This window comes from Solanum lycopersicum, chromosome 9 (assembly GCF_036512215.1).
Source record: "Solanum lycopersicum chromosome 9, SLM_r2.1".
In the NCBI taxonomy this organism is placed as follows: Eukaryota; Viridiplantae; Streptophyta; class Magnoliopsida; order Solanales; family Solanaceae; genus Solanum; species Solanum lycopersicum.
Window position 1 is genome coordinate 34,547,443 of NC_090808.1, and position 13,416 is coordinate 34,560,858.

A 13,416-nucleotide genomic window follows, 5' to 3' on the forward strand; every position below is an offset into this window, starting at 1 on the left:
AAATGTTAAATAAAAGAGTCTTTTATACAAAGACGTACAAGTATTAGGGTCCACTAGACAATTTCACCAATTAATTATAAGAAGATAAAAAACAAACAATTGAATCATTACAAGGAATACTCATGGAGAATTGGATGAAAACTTAATCAACTTTGTTGAAATTAAATTTGAAGAATTGAGATCTTTTGGGACTCAATGGATGAATGGAATACGTTGATGAATTCCCACATACCTTGATGATCTAAGCACAAAATAAATGGAGGAAAAAGAAAAGTAGAGACTTGAATCCCTAGGTTTTTTCCTTGATCTTGAGAGAATTGGAGAGGATGAACGTGGATGGGAATCCCATCTACGGATTTTGGAAAATGAAAGGGTTTCGATAAATTTAACTATAAGATTTACTTGTGGGACTTAAAAATTGGGTTAAACGACATAGTTTGGGTAATGAATGCATTGAAAAAAGACTCAAATACCCTTAATATATAGCTACCGGAGATCTACGGGCCGAAGAAATTTCTACGGACCATACTGGTCAACCGCAAATCAAGTTACTGATGCCTAAATTTGGTCAACTTCCAACGACTCCATTTATAGACCGTCAAACCTTCTATTGTCCATAGACCCTCTTTTAAACCAACATTTCACTTAGTTTGGACTGCCTATCTGAAAACCCTTTTATGATCGTCCAATATCCAATGATTCGTCTTGTTCATTAGTTGGTCATCCTTAAGAAACTTGAAATTCACAAAACTCAACCATAATTCTATTAATTTCTTCCTACGCTTTGAATATATGTATCGTTGAACACTGGATTAGTGGAAAAACTACATTTTTCCTTTCCTTTCAACCTTTTCATTTCCGAGGTGTTACACGGATATATCCCTATCATCTCTCGAAATACATTCATATCTCCTCTCTAATATATTTGTATCAATATTGCAATAATTTCCATGTAAAATTAGTTTATTTTAAAAGGAAAAATAGATTTAGCTAATTTAATTGGAAAGAGATAGAGAAAAGTATAAGAAAAGATGGAGTCAATTCATGACTCATACTTTTTTGCCATAGAGCATACGAGATGAAATAGGAAGTACGAATTGAGGTGTTTCCACTAGGAGCGAGACCCTCTATCTTTGTTTGAAAAGGTTGATGTGACGTTGGTGCAGCGTAGCTATATGGTCCCATTAGTGTTATCTAGTGGACACGGCATCTCATGTCTCCTCTTATCACTATGATATGATGAATCTTAAACCAAAAATTGAATAGCCATAAATCTATAAAAGCAGTGGAAAAGATATTTCTTCATTTGAAATGGTAACAGAATTTATACCCCCAGCGCCTTTTTGTGACAGTATGTGTTTGTTCCATTATCAATAATTTGGCCCACCCTCCCTCATACAAACTAATTTTTCCTTCAATTTTTTTTTTAAATTTTAATTTTAACAAACTAGTAAAGTAACATTTTTTTTTTCATTTCAATTGAACATATATATATAATAGAAGCTTGCTTACCGGCGATGCCAACGCCGGTGAGCACTGCCAAGCAATGCTTGACGGAGGAGGCAGCGCGTGCGCTAGGCGATGCGGTAGCCGTCGCTCGTCGCCGGAGCCACGCGCAGACTACATCTCTCCATGCCGTTTCTGCGCTTCTTGCACTTCCATCAGCTATCCTCCGTGACGCCTGTGCACGTGCTCGCAGCTGCGCGTACTCACCACGGCTCCAATTCAGAGCTTTAGAACTCAGCGTCAGCGTTTCTCTTGATCGTTTGCCCACAGCCAAAACCCTAGATGAGCCGCCTATTTCTAATTCTCTCATGGCAGCAATCAAGCGCTCACAAGCTAACCAAAGAAGGCATCCTGATACTTTCCACATCTATCAACAACTTCAACAACAGAATTCCTCTAACTTCTCGATTTCTACTCTTAAAGTTGAACTGAAGCATTTTATATTATCCATTTTGGATGACCCGATTGTCAGCCGAGTTTTAGGGGAAGCGGGTTTTCGGAGTTGTGATATAAAGCTTGCACTTCTCAATCCACCAGCTATTTCTAGGTTTTCCAAGGCACGTTGCCCACCTATGTTTCTTTGTAATTTAACCGATTCAGAGCTTGACAAACGTGGGTTTAACTTTCCATTTTCTGGCGTTTCCGGAAAGGGAGATATTGATGAGAATTGTAGAAGAATTGGTGAGATTCTTGTGAAGAAAAGCTGTAGAAACCCGTTGTTGATCGGTAACTGTGCAACTGATGCACTTTATAGCTTCACTGAATGTGTACAGAAAGGTAAAGGTGGTGTCTTGCCTGATGAAATTAAGGGGTTGACTGTAATTTCTATTGAAAAAGAAATTTCTGATGGGAGTGAAGAAATGATCAGCTTGAAGTTTAAGGAAGTGACTGATGCTGTAGAGCGTTGTACAGGGGATGGAATTGTAGTGAATTATGGTGAATTGAAGGTGTTTATTGATGATGGGTCAGTGAGCTATATCGTTTCTAAGATCACAAAATTGGTGCAACTAAATTGTGGGAAACTGTGGTTAGTTGGAGCAGCAGCAAGTTATGACATTTATTTGAAGTTCTTGGCTCGGTTTCCTACAATTCAGAAAGACTGGGATATACATGTGCTGCCTATTACTTCATCCACTCTTCCAATTGGAGGACTATCTTCCAGATCCAGGTGGGATTTTCTTCCATATTCTATTGCATTTTCTTTCTTTAAGATATATTATTATAATGCTTTTTAGCATAAGTACCGGATATTCTTTATTTTATCAAAAAATTTTTATACGCTTGACTTTAAACATTGTCAATATGGTTGTTGTACCTACGCAGAGTTTGAAATGTCATAAACTTGAACTACCATTTTTTTTATAGATCTTAAGATAACTTCAGAAGTATAGCATGAAGTTTTCTTATTTGGAACTCTGGACGTGAGTTGCTTGAGAATCATGAATATGAAATCTTATTTGTTAGGGTAATGGCCTCATCGCTTTCTGGTGGTTGCCAATGTGGTTTTGCTGTTTTGGATGCTTTTATGCAGTATATGTGAATAATTTTGACACCATCTTAGTGCAAGTTTAATAGAATAATTCTTTGACTTATCAAATAGCTATTCGACCATGGGTTTCGCAGAACCCAAAGTTTTTGGTTCTGATATTGTATTTATGTTAGAAGATCCAATTAATATGTAAAAATTATTTATCAAGAACCCAATAAATTCAAGAATCAAGGATCCATAAACTCAATTCTAGTTGTACTTTTGAACTAGTAGTAATATTTTTCTGTTGTAATGCTTAAGTAGTTCAAATATCTCTCATACTTGAGGAAGGTATAGGTTTTTCGGTTTTATTGCTGGCGGAAGTACATAGTTGATAAATTTATAAGAAGATACCTCACAGGTATATTATACACTAGCACAATTTATTAGCTGTGCATCTATTTCTAGATGGACTTTCCAGTGTATAACCTCATTGTGACCTAACACTATTCCATTAATTTGATACTACTCCATGACAATAGAGCTTGAGAGAAAGATGAAGAAGGAAGAGAGAAGATATTATAGAATGAATTAAAATTATAGTTTTACAAAATACTTATATACAATTTGTATATTAGTTAACTAACTATCAAACTAATTGTCATTATTATTTAACTACATTATTAGCTAATTAATTAATACGCGTCAGTCAGCTAACTAATAGTTAGTGATAGTCAGCTCAACCTGCACTATATTCAACACCCACCCTTAAGCTAGATGGTATGAAGATATCCTTAATACCTAGATTGGACATCAAATAAGCATGTTGAAAAGTAAGCAATCCCTTAGTAAGTATGTCTGCAGGCTGCTCTGATCAACCCCAACTGGATCTTTTCATGAATAAAATGGTAGTCTATCAATGTGCTTTGTACACTCATAAAATACTGAATTGGCTGCTATTTGAATTGCAGACTTACTATCACATGATATATCCATTGGCAACTGAATGCATAGTCCCAATTCCTTAAACAAACCAATGAGCCAAACAACTGCAGGAAATGTTGAAGCAAGACTTCTATACTCTACCTACACTGTTCTTTTTGAAATAGTAGACTGCTTCTTTGACTTCCAAGAGATAAGTGAATCACCTATCTTCACTGCATACCCACTCACTGATTTCCTAGTTGTAAGACATGAACCCCAATCAACATCACAATAAGCCTGTAGCTTAGAAGAAACAGTAGATGACATGAGAATTCCCACTCCTGGTGCTTGCTTTATATATTTCACCACTCTGGTAGCAGCTTCCATGTGAGACTGTTTAGTTGAATGCATAAATTGACTAAGATTTTGGATCGCAAATGAGATGTCTGCTCTAGTTACAGTCAAATAAAGTAACCTCCCTACTAGTCTTTGATATGGACCCGGATCATTCAACACAGGATCATGCTGTGAGTGAACATGTTGATCAAATACAATTGAAGTGAACTTTTGATTGACTTCCACAGGTGCTCCAACTAGCTTAGTACCTCCTAGACCCAAATCTGAAATGAGTTCAAGGGCATACTTCCTTTGATGCATCAAGAAGATGCCTTCACTACTTCTAGCAAATTCAATGCCCAAGAAGAATTTAAGTTCTCCTAAATCTTTAATCTTGAAGTTGGTTTGCAAAATGCTTTTAGTCTCTTGTATGAGTCTCATATCACTTCCTGTTATCAACAGATCATTTAAATAGATCAAAACAAAAACCTTCTGTCCATCTGCATGTTTAATAAACAAAGAATAGTCCAAGTGACTTTGAGTAAAACCTGATTCAATCATGGCTGTAGTCAATTTGATGTTCCATTGCGTAGAAGCTTGTTTGAGCCCATACAATGATTTAAGCAATTTACAAACACTTCTTGCTTGTCCATCTGTTGCTGGAACATTAAAACCTTGAGGAAACTCCATGTATACCTCTTCTTGTAAATCTCCTTGAAGAAAAGCATTGTATACATCCATCTGATGAATATGCCATTTCTGAGCTGCAGCCAAAGCAATAACTGATCTAACTATCACCATTTTCACTACAGGTGAAAAAGTCTCTTGGTAATCTAGTCCCTCTCTTTGACTATAACCTTTGGCTACCAATCTTGCTTTATATTTCTCTATATGTCCATCTACTCTGTACTTGACTTTATAGACCCATCTACAACCAATAGCTTTTTGTCCTTGAGGTAATGGAACTACCTCCCACGCCTTGTTATTTTCTAAGGCACTAATTTCTACCTTCGTGGCATCTATCCACTGTGGTACTTTGACTGCTTCTGAATAAGTACTAGGTTCAGTGATAGTTGAAGCTGAAAAATTACATAAAAAATCCTTGTATTGAACAGATAAACAATTGTAGCTCACAACATTTGATATAGGATATTGGAAACTCCTTTTATTATTAGTCATCACAAAATCTGTGGCAAAGAGGTGGTTAATGGATCTATGTGGTCTGCTATCATCAGTTGCTACATTCTGCTCAATTGGTACCATAATCTCATCAGTATTTTCTTATACAATATCATCAATTGACTGTATAGAAGCATCAGTCGACTGTCTTACGGGGAAAATTGCAGAACATCAAAAAATGTATCTTCTATTGGAACTTGGTTCTTCATATCTGAATGTGTCAACTTACTCTGAAATGGAAAAAGGTGTTCATTAAAGTGAACATCTCTACAAACATAAAACTTCTTGTTTTCTAAATCTAACAATATATAGCCTTTTTGATGAACTCCATAGCCCATTATAACAACCCTGATTGCTCGTGGACCAAACTTTTCTTGTTTGACCAAGTTAGTCGCATAGCACAAATAACTAATCACCCTCATATGTTTCAAATCTGGAACCTTATGATAAACAAGTTCATATGGAGTCTTCTTGGCTAAAATAATAGATGGAATCCTGATAATAACGTAGATAGCTGCTTCAATACAAACCCTCCAAAATCTGTCAGGCAAATAACCTTGAAACTTAATAGCTCGAGCTGTTTCAAGTATATGTCTATGTCTCCTCTCTACTACACAATTTTGTTGAGGAGTATATGGACAACAACTTTGCTGAATACAGTGTTTTGGGAGGCGAGAAGCGGAAAAAAGCGACGAGGGCTTGCTTCACAGAAGCGAGAAGCGTGAAGCAAAGCGTTTTTTTTTTAAAAAAAGCGACATTTAGTATAGAAATAAAAAAATATTAAATAACTAAATAGAGGTAATATACTCTCAGATTAAAAGAAAATAGATAGTCAATAATACTCAAAAGTCATAACATATAAAGCAAAAAACCAAAAATATAATTAAATCACAAACACTCAAACTCCTATTCTTCAACAAGATCCTCAAACTCTTCAAGTGCCATAACCAAGGGTTATAATTGGTAATCATCTTCTTTATCATCAGAAGTGTCAGAAAAAAAAAGAGCTGCTAGCATACACACTGATCACAAAATAAAAACGAAAAAAAAAAGCAAAAGAATTGAAAGAAAAAATAGAGGAGGCAGTCAGTAATTGTGAACAGAAACAAAGCAGATCGCAACAGAGATTAAGAGAAGAAGAAGAAAAAACTACAGCAGTCGCATCGTGAAGAGAAAAGAAACTCACAGAAATGAACCGAAGGCGAAGACTATATATTTCAGGAGAAAAAGAACTCACAGAGATGAACTAATAAACATCGGTTAAAACATACCAGCAACCCGGTCGAGGTATGAAGAGAGACACAGTCTCAGTCGTGGTCGTGAAGAGAGAAGAAGCGAAAGAAGAGCTGTGAAAGAAAAATTAAGTTATATTGTATATTTCAGATTTTATAAAAAAAACCTAATTTTATTTTTTTAAAAAACTAATTGTCGCTTTTTTATAAAAAGCGCGCTTTATTGCGCTTTTGCCTTAGTGTCGCTTCTCGCTTCTTTATCTGAAGCGAGCGCCTTTTTCAGATCACATCGCCTCAGGAGAAAGAAGTGTAATGGTGTCGCCTCGCTTTGAAGCACGCTTTAAGCACACTTTTCACAACACTGGCTGAATAATACCATGGGATCGAAAAAGTTTTGCACAATGTTGATTAAAAAATTCATAACCATTGTCTGATTTAAAAACTTGAATTTTCTTATTGAATTGAGTATGAACGATAGGAATTAAAATTTTTTAGCAAAAAAACAACATTAGACTTAACTCTCATAAAAAATACCCATGTCCATCTAGAATAGTCATCAACTATAATATGGAAATACTGCATACCACAGTCATCATATGTGGCTATTTTGTAAGGACCCCATACGTCCATATGTAACAACTCAAATAGTCGACTACTCTTAGTGATACTTACAGGAAAAGGAACTCTAGTTTGTCTTGCCAAAGGACATACATCACATTTGTCTATATTGAAACTTGATTTATTCTAAAAAACTCTAAATCTTCTTAAAGCTGACCTGGGAGCATGTCCCATCCTTTTATGCCATAATACTACATCAACCTCCTTTTGTACTGCCAAAGATTTTTGTTGATTTTCTATCCCCCTCTTTGAGTATATTACGTATAATCCATCTTGTTCTTTACCACTCTCCCTCACCTTCCCAGAGGAGAGATCCTAAAATAAACAGAAATTAGGGAAGAACACAGCACAACATTTCAATTCTTTTGTCAACTTGGATACTGACAAGAGGTTGAATTTAAATGTTGGCACACGCAACACATTTTTAATGAAATCTCCTTATAATTGACAGTTCCCTATATGAGATATATTTGCAGACTCTCCTGTTCGTAATTGAACCTTTCCTGCATTATCTACTAATGTACTAGTTTGAAACACAACCTTATCACCTATCATATGATTAGTAGCTCCAGTATCAACAACCCATTTCACACTATCATCATTATGAGAAGAAAGTATACCTGCACTGTTCGCATTGACAGTGTTGGCAGCATAGTTGGAATTGCCTTCCATGTTTATAGCTGCATCTCATATGGAACATTTGCTCAACATTTGGACAATCTGATTGTATTGATTCTGAGTAAGAACAGGTGCAGGACCAGCAAATCCAGCTTGAGGCTCATGATAATATCCTAAATTTAATCCTGGAAGAGGATGTGTAGCAACATTTACTCTTTTCTTCCCTTTGAAGTTCTCTGGATATCCAATTAGCTTATAGCAAGTCTTCTTAACATGTTCCTTCTGTAAGCAATGTTCACACTTCATCAATTTGTAACAATCAGCGCTAGTATGACCCTTCATATTGCAGAAATCACAATATTTCTTCTAATATTGATGACCTCCCAATCCAGATGATTGTCTTGGTCTTGAACCTCTAGTTGAATACATGGTTGTGGCATCCTTTTCTGCAACACAAAAAACTAAAGATTCCATTTGACTTGCAACAACACAATTCCTTCCATTAAGCATTTTTTGACTTTCATCCTGTATGATCATAGCATACATCTGATTCGCACTAGGTTCAGGACTCATCATTAAAATTTGAGATCTAGCATGAGCATAACCATCGTTTAACCCCTTAAGGAACTGAAATAACTTCTGCCTCTCTAAATGTTCTACAAAATCTTTCGATCTCTCACAAGCACATGTAGGGAATGGAATTATCGAATTGTGTTCATCCCAAAGATCTTTCAGTTTAGAACAATACATTGAAACAGAGGATACACCTTGAACTACAGTTGCTATTTCCTTATGTAAATGGTAAGCTCGATAATTGTTTACCTTGTCAAATCTCTCTTTAAGATCGTTCCAAACGAGATAAACATCAAATCTAAAAAGGATTCCACTAAGAAGGTCTGATTGTCCACTACTAATTAACCAGGAAACCACAATGACATTGCATCTATCCCATCTTCTCTGTAGATCTCCTTCATAGATGTTTCTTCTAATAGATCAATTGATAAATCCCAATTTGTTCCTTCCCAGAAGTGTTAATTTCATAGCTCGACTCCAAAGCATGTAATTCTCCATGCCTTTAAGCTGAATTTCAATTGAAAGTGAACCTAGTGCATCAGAAGGATGCAAATACAATGGATGATTGTAATCGATATTGCTCCCCATATATCTAAATCTTCTTCAAAATACTCAACAATGAATGATAAGAAAAAAAAATGAATCTCACAATCCTTTGTATTTTTTCCTCAGAGAATCCCTAGATCTACAGTCGCTCTGATACCATGTAAACTGACACTATTCCATTGACTTGATACTACTCCATGACAATGGAGCTTGAGAGAAAAATGAAAAAGGAAGAGAGAAAATATTATTGAATGAATGAGAATTACAGCTGAACAAACTACTTATATACAATTAGTAGATTAGTTAACTAACTATCAAACTAATTGTCATTATTATTTGCACTACATTATTAGCTAACTAATTAATACACGTCAGTCAGAACTAATAGTTAGTTACAACCCAGCTCAACCTGCATTATATTCAACACTCATCTAATTGAAAAGCATGTTTTCTTTAGATGTACCTTGTAACTACAAAATCCGTTTGAAACGTTAACTTCATTTTAGCCTTACCAGATCGTCTTTATTTCTAAGTTAGTTGCATCACATGCAATTGCGAATTAAACTGTTTTCTGGTTGTAGAGTATCTCTTGCTTCTTAGCCTTGCATATCCATTGTAATTTCCATCCTTGAGAAATCAAAAGTGATATCAATTTGTGTACCATTTGAACAACTAACTTTGCACATTAAAATTGTACGCTATCTTTTTCCCTTTTTTTGTGATAACCCATCTTTTCTCCTTATATTTAATTTATTAATTTTTCTTCTATATTATACATTTCCCTTTATAAGCTAGCTAGGTAATGTACTGGGCAGACTGTGCTCCATCATTTCCCTCCTTGAAAAAGTTGAACTTGTACAATTGTTTCGTATCGTACGAAACCGATAAAATAATCAAACATATTTGTTTATTGTAATTATGATGTGTCGAACTTGGTGGCCTGGTTTTGTTCCTACAGTAAAGGAGCACGATGTGATGACATGGTGTAGCATATCTGAAGAAGATGCTTCAGCATCCAAGGGATACTTTCAATGCATAGAACAGCATAGACTGTCCTCTCAATGTTTCCTTTTCAATGATCTGTGACATTGTCTCCTTTTTGTTGATCTGTTACAGTATTTAGTTCATGTTTGTGTGGTACATAACAGAAGCATCTGCCTAAGTTTTAGCTTTGAACCCTGAACTCTTGAATTGTTCGACTGTGTGGCTCAAGTTTGACCATTATTGAAACTTTAGCTGCAGCTGTTGTGACTTCAAGGGTTTTGTCACATTTGAAGCATGTGTCCTATAGTTTATCATGCACACAACAAATTAGACTACAAAATGCTTTATGCTGGTGTGCATGTCAAAAGAAGATTCTGATTTTTTTTTCTTTTCTTCACTGTGACTCCATTTGGTCTTTAATCCACCCAGTAAAACCACTCTTGAGGGTATTGGTTTCCAAGTTATTTGTGCTGATTCAGGGAATATACTAAGAGGTCTAAAGTGTGTATCTCATTGCATCTTAAGATTTTGACTTTGTGTGTCCATTGGCTCTCACAGTCTGGTACTGACATTTGCAGCTTGATGGGGTCATTTGTTCCTTTTGGTGGGTTTTTTACCACATCATCTGAGTCTGAAAACTCGTGGATAAACAAAAATGAATATACAGCTCGATGTAACCTTTGCAATGAAAAATATGAGCAAGAAGTTTCAAGTGTGCTTAGAGGAGCCACTGGTTCAGTCACTGATCAGCATGCAACACATTTATCTTCTTGGTTACAAAAGGCTGAATGCGGTCCAAGCAGGGGACTAGTTGGGGTTGAGGTGTGTCATTCAGAGTCAAATTCTTTCTCCTTTCCTGTGATCTTAGTTACAGTATGGTTAAAAATTTGTGAATGATTATCTTGTAACTCTTTTAGTAAATATGTGCTCTATCAATTCAGTGCAGGCCGATGAAGGCTGCAGTTTACTAAATGCCAGACTGGTGGGATTGCAAAAGAAGTGGAATGATATATGCCAGCGTCTTCATCACATACATTCATTTCAACCAGATGCTTTGCAAGCCAGGTCACATATTTCTAGTTTGGGCATCTTTCAGAGTACTTCTGCTGGGGGCGAAAGCAGAAACAAAGATTTATTGTTGGATGCAAGACTTACTAATCAAAATTCAATGTCACCAGACTTGCAAAATACCTGCTGGATCAAAAATACCATGTCAAAATCAGTCGTGTCTGAAGGTGAATCTAATTCCCAACCTGAAGTACCGGCTCAGAGTTTAGAAACTCAGCATCAGAAGATGGAAAATATCTGGACCCCGTACCAGAATGCTCTTTGTGGTTCGAGCCTGCCCCTTGATCGAACATCATTAGCCTCAAGAGCTTCTGTTAGCACAGACCTGGGGTTGGGAACGGTTCACATATCCACTGTAAGAGATCTGTGGGAACCCAGTTTTTCGGAAAATCAGGATTGCCTTCCTTACTTTTCAGGATCGGTTTCTTCCTCTGTTCCTCAGTTAGACAAGGACTTAATTTTGGAAGACTTTAAGAACCTTTATAAAGCTCTTTCCGAACATGTTTATTGGCAAGAGGAAGCCATTTATGCCATTAGTCATACTGTCACTCGCTGCAGAAGTGGTAATGGAAGGAGTCATGTCTCTAGCAAAGGAAATATATGGCTCAGCTTCCTTGGACCTGACAAGGTGGGGAAACAAAAAATTGCAAAAGCTCTTGCTGAGAATGTCTTTGGCAGCCACAATAGCTTGCTCTCTGTGGATCTGGGCTCTAGCGATTGGATTAGCTGCTCAAATTCTCTGCTTATCCATCAAAATATAAGAAACAATCACATGAAACTTAGGGGAAAGACAGTCATTGACTACATTGCAGAGGAGTTAAGCAAGAAGAGCTGTTCTACTGTGCTTCTTGAAAACATAGAAAAGGCTGATTTTCCTGTTCAGAATAGCTTATCTCGCGCTATCAGAACTGGTAAATTTTTGAACTTGCACGGGAAGGAAATTAGTATCAACAATATGATTTTTGTGATTACCTCGCAATCTGCAAAAGTTACTAAAGATTTCTTTTCCAGTAAAAAATTTCTTGAGTTTTCAGAAGAAAAGATATTAGCAGCCAAAAACTTGCAGATGCAGATAGCAATTGGATCTGGCTGTCGAAATAGGATTGAAGTAAAGAATACAAATTTGTGGATTACTTCAGGGGACAGAACATTAGAATCTTTCCCTTCATATAAAAGAAAGCAGACAGACAACAGTGACTCAAACAATGACAAGTTGCTTCAAATGCCAAAACGTTTGTGCACTGTCCCAAAATGTTCTCTTGATTTGAATTTGCCAGTGGAGGATATGGAGGAAAATGCTGAGTGTGACAGTGATTGTGGTTCTGAAGGGTCAAAAGCATGGTTGGAAGAAATCTTAGAGCAAATGGACAACAATGTGGTCTTCAAGCCATTTGATTTTGGAGCTCTAGCTGAGATAATCTTGAATGAAATCAACATAAACCTCAAGAAGATTGTTGGAGTAGATATCAAGATGGAAATTGATTCAGAAGTAATGGAACAGATACTTGCTGCTGCTTGGTTATCAGACAAAAAAGAAGCTGTTGAGGATTGGGTTGAGAATGTTCTCTGCAGGAGCTTTATGGATGTCCGAAATAGGTTCCAACATATTACTGATAGTGTGATAAGATTAGTTCATTGTCAAGGCATTGCTGTAGAAGACCAGGCTCCTGGAATTTACTTTCCGGCAAAAATAACAATAGAATGATTTTTAGTCAGGTCTGTTTTAATATACGAATGGTGTCAATAGCATTTGTGCGTGCTTTAAGTTTCTTTGTGCATATATTCCTGTAATTTTGCTGATCCTTCTCCAATTGTTCTTCATTGTATCTTTTAGAATTAGGCTATTTTGTTGTAATCCTTGTACACTCTCTATCCCAGACCCTTAGTAGTTGGTTCCTCCCACTAGAAAAGTTTTATCTTTTCTGTTTTGGGGAAAAGCTAATTACTCCAGGTAATGTAATGTATGTATGGTTGCTTAGTGGAGGATGACCCAAAACAGAAGTAAGGCATCACAAAAATTCTATTTGTTTGCTTACTGAAGTTTGTTATTTTTAGTTTGTATTGGTTTTACTATTACCGCATTTCATCTGTCTTCCCCATTTTGGTTTTTATTTTTGTAGTTTTCTTTCTTTCGGGTTTGATATTTATGAATGTTTTTGACGGCACTCAATGGACAAAGGAGAAACGTAATATTCTGCTTAAATTTAACCAATGAACTGAAGGCTTAAGTCTTAAAGATTTTCTCTGTGACTGCATTCATCAAATTTAGTAGAATTGTTTTCTGGACCACAAAATTTTACAAATATGCTAAGACCGTGATCAACCACTTCTTGTTGATAAGGATCCTGTTCAAACCCAAAAAAT

The 13,416-nt window shown here is 36.2% G+C and overlaps 1 protein-coding gene across 1 annotated transcript; it reads left to right on the plus strand.

Annotated features, from left to right (window-relative positions):
- Positions 1 to 1,051: 1,051 nt before the first annotated feature.
- On the plus strand, positions 1,052 to 13,133 carry LOC101247060 (SMAX1-LIKE protein). The gene is made up of 3 exons (XM_004246961.5): positions 1,052 to 2,674; positions 10,563 to 10,806; positions 10,931 to 13,133. Exons 1-3 carry the CDS (start codon positions 1,518 to 1,520, stop codon positions 12,755 to 12,757), a joined length of 3,228 nt encoding a protein of 1,075 aa, XP_004247009.1. The 5' UTR covers positions 1,052 to 1,517; the 3' UTR covers positions 12,758 to 13,133.
- Positions 13,134 to 13,416: the final 283 nt, after the last annotated feature.

Excerpts from the sequence above, each read along its gene's own strand:
- LOC101247060 (XM_004246961.5), top strand. The coding sequence starts at position 1,518 with ATGCCAACGCCGGTGAGCACTGCCAAGCAATGCTTGACGGAGGAGGCA. Across the intron at positions 2,675-10,562 it reads GGACTATCTTCCAGATCCAG|CTTGATGGGGTCATTTGTTC; the intron begins GTGGGATTTTCT and ends TGACATTTGCAG. Across the intron at positions 10,807-10,930 it reads GGGGACTAGTTGGGGTTGAG|GCCGATGAAGGCTGCAGTTT; the intron begins GTGTGTCATTCA and ends AATTCAGTGCAG.